General features: G+C 37.9%; 1 protein-coding gene across 1 annotated transcript; it reads left to right on the top strand.

Annotated features, from left to right (window-relative positions):
* The first annotated feature begins 1,643 nt into the window (after positions 1–1,643).
* On the top strand, positions 1,644–2,598 carry LOC122301669. Its single transcript, XM_043113064.1, has 2 exons — positions 1,644–2,198; positions 2,281–2,598. The coding sequence occupies exons 1-2, from the start codon at positions 2,043–2,045 to the stop codon at positions 2,596–2,598; spliced, it is 474 nt and encodes a 157-aa protein (XP_042968998.1). The 5' UTR covers positions 1,644–2,042.
* The last annotated feature ends 3,177 nt before the right edge of the window (positions 2,599–5,775 follow it).

Genomic DNA, 5,775 nt, shown 5'->3' with positions numbered 1-5,775 from the left:
AGGAAAATAAAAAAATTGATCAAAATCAAAATGATACAAATGATTTTACCGTTTTACCAATGGGCCGGGCCCATTATTTTTTATGATTTTTCGTAAATGACTAAAGTATATTCTTTCAAAAATGTTATTTGCACACGGCGCTGCGTACCCTTTGCGTACACGCGTCCACGTGGCGTGTTAATGAAACGGTGCGTTCCGTTTCAATGTCGACCTTTCTGTGCAAATAGCTGGGATTCCCCCCTTTCTGGATTTCTGCCTCTCCTCTTCCTTCACGTACAGAAGCCGGATGAAGTTAGGGCTAGACGACGGCTGCCTCCACATTGCTCTCGTCGTCGATTCCAGAAATTTCCTTGTAAACGATTGTTCAGCGAAACCCAATTGAAATTTCCTGCACCTTCACGCTGCGAAACCCAGGGATTTCCTGCACCTTCATGCTACGAAAACACTCATTTGAAATCGAAACCAGGTCGTGCGAAACCGATTGTGCAGCGAGGGAAGAAATTTCCTGCACCTTCGCACTTTCATCTTTGTCGATTCCAGAAGCTTAGCGTCCATTGTTGAGGTACGCGTTTAGAGCTTCCTCTTCCTACTGTTTAGAACTTCATCTTCTTTTGCATTTCGAGAATCCCAGTAGATGGTTGATAAATGTGGGTTCCAAAAATGTTGAACTGGAGGATGCCGTTTGAGTGTGGTCTGTATTGTTTTCATATTCTGGAAATCACGTTATTTGCGTTTGGGTCTCTGTACAAAATCCCAGTGGGTCTCACGTTTGGGTGAAATTTTATTTCATGTTGAAAATCCACAAAATAAAATGCTCTATATAGAATCCGTGTTTGTAAGAAATTTCCTAGTGCTAAACTGTTCAGACTTTTTTATTGAAGGATAAGTATCTTTGCATTTAATCTTCCTATTGGTTTATGGAAAATGTACGAAAATAAATAAATAGTTTATTTTCACTTCTGCCAATTATGGTCCAAAACCCTTCAGATGGTGCTGCTCATCAATTTTCTGGTCATAGGGCAAAAAATCCCACCCAACTTACACTGATCTAGTTGACCCAACTTACACTGATCTAGTTGCTTTAAACATCTCCCTGGAGTGAATGCATTCAGAAAATTAAGTTGAAAATGTTATGAGCAGGCTTTACAAATGCAGTTAGTGATACTGAACAGTCCCATCTCTGTTCCAAAATCCTTAGTCGCTTACTTCTTTTTGATATCCACCTGGAGGATAAAGGTATGCCTAGTTTATTATGTAGAGGTCAACTAAAAAAAAATAAAAAAATGCATATAGATCAACTTTATATATGTATCTTCCCCTTGAGTTAGGACTTTCTTCCTACCAGCTAAGCACTAGTTCAATACAAGTTTAGTTTTTCTTTTATCTTTTCTTGGAGAAGAATGTGTTGTGTCAGTTTGGTGCTTTTTCATTGAACTTATCATTCATAAGAAAATACCCGAAGCAAACCGGTTGTGTTTCTCTCGATATAAAAATGCTTCCCTACCAAATTGAGTCTCAAATATTTGGAGAAACATAAATTTAGTTCATAGATTTGATCATTTGAATTAGTGATAGTTTTGTTGACTAGAGATCTGTTACATCTTTTGCTGAGGACTTCAAGAGATGTAGATAAGGAAGACTGTTTCATTTTAGAATTAAGTTTGGTAGAAAGTTTATAAAAATAAACGATATAAGACAAATGTGTTGGATTTTTGCAGGACTGTTTATCAACATGAATTGTAATTTTGATGGGGCCAAACTGTTTTTACCATTTACTTATATAAGAAGAGTCATCTTATAAGAAATGACTAGGAAATACAATCTCTCTCCCTTCAAATGCCTTCACTGCCTCTCACATTATGGGAACATCAGTTTATGAAGCTTTGCCTTTGTCTCCCGTAACCTAATTTTGTATTTTTTTTTCCATGCCTCAAAACTGAGCCTAAGTTTCCGAAGTTCATAATCGGGATTTACAACATCTGCTGATTGCCCTGGTTTGATCTCTACTAGAGCTCTGGCATCGTTGTTAAAAGTCTGAGAATATGTCATCATCGACGACGACATCTTCTTCCTCTTTTGCCAAACAAAAGAGGGGTCATCCATTATGCTTCTGTGAGATTGAAGCCCAACTGAGATACTCAAATACTCAGCATAATCCGGGACGACCCTTCTTAGGTTGTCCAAAGTACAACAAAGAGGTAACTAAATAAATATTTTTCCGCTTATTATTATTTTTTAGTTCATCTAACATTTTTCTTTAAAATGTGTATAAAATCACAGGGATTACCATATTGTAAGTATTTCAAGTGGGTAGAGGGCGATGAATACCCATTGTCGGACCCAAGTGAAACCCACACTGAATTTTCCAGCAGGGAGAAGGAGCTGAAGAAAAAACTGGTCGACATTGAAAAGATCATTCTTGATTTGCGTAAAAAAGTAGACGAATTCGAGGTCATACTATCTAATAGAAATGAGGAGTTACTGAAGGAGTTGGTGGCTGTTGTACATGAAGCAGAAATGAGACGTTCACGCACATTACTCCGTGGGTTTTGGGCTTTAGCATTTGTTGTAGCATATTATTTGGTGCTGCATAAGTAATATCAGTTTAGTGCATAAGTAATTTCTAGTTTAGTGTTAGAATTTAGTCGCTTCTGTATATATAATGTTGTCTATATATTACTGAAACTTGTGAACCATGTGGAAATGCTTGCAGCTGACCCGTCTACTCAATCCATGCCCATTGATTTTTTGTCATCCATTTAGTGTTGGAATGGAAATGATTAATGGGATGGATGTTTTTGTAATATGTCAAAGTAGGAGTAAACTTGTATTACTGAATGATACAATGCAAGCCGGATGATGTTGTCGTGGGAATTTAATATCAACCACTGAATCTAATCTCCTTTTTCATTCAGTTTTGGTTAATCCTATGGCTGGAAAACACCAACTTACAGGGCCATCACGTACGTTATGTGCATTCTGCATTACAAAAATACAAAGGTTCTTGAAACCCAATCATTCACTCAATTCCTTCCCGACCTCACGTCTACACTAAATACATCCAACATTTGCTAGCAGGTACGCACACTAAATACAGTAGTTTGAAGTTAGGTTGCTCGGATCCAGCATTGGTCAGCATGCTAAAGGGGATGCAATAATCAGTACCTACACAAAAGAATCCAAATATTTTTGTTAGATAAATTACAAAGTGAGTGAAAGTAAAATATTGTATTCTTTTTTACTGGAAACCCAGCATTGGTGATATAATTCCGACAATTGTGTGTATAATTTAATTTCATTTAAATTAGTGCATTCATTCATAGCTCCTGTGTGGCCACAAAGTAATTAGGCCAAGCAACTTCAAAAATTTCTTGCATCTAATAATTCCACCAGTCTAATACCAAGATTACGAGAATATCAACACCATGCGATTTTGTATTTTAGTGAAGTTGAAACCCAAAAACTGGTTAGACTTTTATATGACTATTCATTCCAATATCAACAAGATTACCAAAGTATGGACGTGGCAAATACTCAAAATAACCACATTACCAATAATTTCTGCCCAGTCACTGACCATCTAGATCTTGTGACCCATCAGTCGGTTGTGATCCATCCAACCCAAAAAACATCTACAAGGAGTAATAGCAGTTTTATTAGTATAATGTCAATATGACAGTTCTCGCTAAAAAAGAACTAGGATATTACTATTTCTTGACTCGCGATCATTGATTCTTGGCACTACCGTCTACATTTTTCAACAATTGAGCTGTCTTCACCAAGCTGGTCATAACATAACAAACGTAAAAATATAATACAACCCTTTCAAGTTATTTTTCTCGCAAATAAGCTAGAGAAAAAAAAATAAACCACTGAATTTTGAACCCAGGATATACCTGCGACAACCCGACATCACAAATATCTTTATCCAACGGGCTAAATAAATTTCTGCGCGTATCCGGCAACAAAGTATCTCCTCCATCCCTCTAACAAAGAACAAGTAACCCGTGCATGTAATATATGGAATGCCCTAATAACTTATAAAACCAATCTTCTATGCGTATATTTGGACCGTAAGTATCATAGATCAGTACCTGTTTCCGCTTTTCCTTCACTGCTGCATTCTTCGCCTTTGATTTAACTTTCCGCGCCACTTTTTCCATTATCGATGCTCTCCTCAGAGATGGTGGTCTGTCTTTCCCTCTTACTACTAGCGGACTGAGTACTTTCTGTGAACCCGCACATGTAGCTGTCTCCGGTATCGAAGGAATAACATTGGAACCCGTGCATGTTCTTGATGGAGGTTCTTGGTTCTCACTATATAACTCAATCATCTCCTCCAACTTTTGTGTTGCATCCTCGGTATGTTTTTTTGAACCCGCAGCGTAAGTAATCATCTTATAACAGATATTCAACAAAGTGGAATATTTGTTAGCATCTGCTCGCTGAGCCCGTGCGTCATAGCTGCTGTCAATTAACGTGTACCTCCTCTTAATGTCCTTCCTCCATCTGTCCAAAATATACTGATTTGGCAAATCTTTTATACCATTAGACTTAAATACAACCAAAATATGCCTGCACAATATGCTCCTCATCTGAAATAGCCCACACAAACACTTTGTAACTGTATCCACGTCACTGAAGTCCACTGAATATGTAACTAGCTTAGTGAAGTCTTCCACATGAACTTCATCCTCTACATGATACGTCTTTAGACCACCATCTCTCTTAAGTAACTCTGGGGCCAAATCTATAAGACACTGCAGTTCTCGCTGAACTTCCCTGAATTTTGCATTCGTGTATACTTCTTGAAACTTCTTCTCAATCGGAGATCTAGATATGCACAGAATTGTGACGTTAAATGAGTGACTCTTTTGTATCTAAAACTCTTTTTACGAACTTTGAAACTTCTCTATTACATCGAAAGAAGCGGGCTTTTTTTGGACTGAGGCCGTGGTTATGAATGTTATTAACTGTTGTCAACTGATACTTTCCGTCAACTTTTAAGACATTAATCTTCGCCTTACACTCCGTTTTTCCTGTCGGACGTGGCCTGACAACATTCAACGTCCTATTACGGGCTTTCCCACCACGGGCACACCCGAGGGTGGCATACCGAACAGTCCCATCATCTCCCTTCTCAGTCCTTCTTGTCATCACTCCAAACTCGTTTTTCTTAGCATACTGCTTGTAATAAGTCATTACTTCTTCAAAAGAATTAAACCCCATCTTCGACCTCGGCTCCTCAATCGTGTCACCATCAACTCCATCATCTAACTGAGCTGAAACACCAACAACATCCTCAGTTTCCATACAATTTGCTCTATCTTTTCCGCTTTCTCCAACTCTAGCAGAGGTACATGGGATATCAGTTTCGGGAGACAAGTCTTCTATATTAGTTAATCTTTCGTTTGCCGCGGATCCAGTAGTCATAACAGTAGTTGGGTAACCAGCATCGTACTAAAAGAAAAGGGACAATTTTTTAATAACATATGACATTAATATTAAAAGTAAAACTAAATTTTGACAAAAGTTCAAGAATAGCAATTGTATCACCTCTTGAATATTGGATGGATATTGGTAGTCATCTGGCTGTTGCATTAGACCTGGTGACCACGTAGGAAGTTCTCCATAGTAACCGTGCATGTGCATGTAATTTCTGAATGTTAGAGAAGTTGACGGTATGCCCTAACATGTTATTACACAAGTTATTCATGTACAAAATCCATGGATATCAACCCAACATAGTCCAACAAATTAACTAAAAATATAACA

The sequence above is a fragment of the Carya illinoinensis genome, chromosome 2 (assembly GCF_018687715.1).
Source record: "Carya illinoinensis cultivar Pawnee chromosome 2, C.illinoinensisPawnee_v1, whole genome shotgun sequence".
In the NCBI taxonomy this organism is placed as follows: Eukaryota; Viridiplantae; Streptophyta; class Magnoliopsida; order Fagales; family Juglandaceae; genus Carya; species Carya illinoinensis.
Note: the sequence above shows the minus strand (reverse complement) of the source record. Positions and strands in the feature narration are given on the sequence as shown.

Excerpts from the sequence above, each read along its gene's own strand:
- LOC122301669 (XM_043113064.1), top strand. The coding sequence starts at position 2,043 with ATGTCATCATCGACGACGACATCTTCTTCCTCTTTTGCCAAACAAAAG. Across the intron at positions 2,199-2,280 it reads GTCCAAAGTACAACAAAGAG|GGATTACCATATTGTAAGTA; the intron begins GTAACTAAATAA and ends ATAAAATCACAG.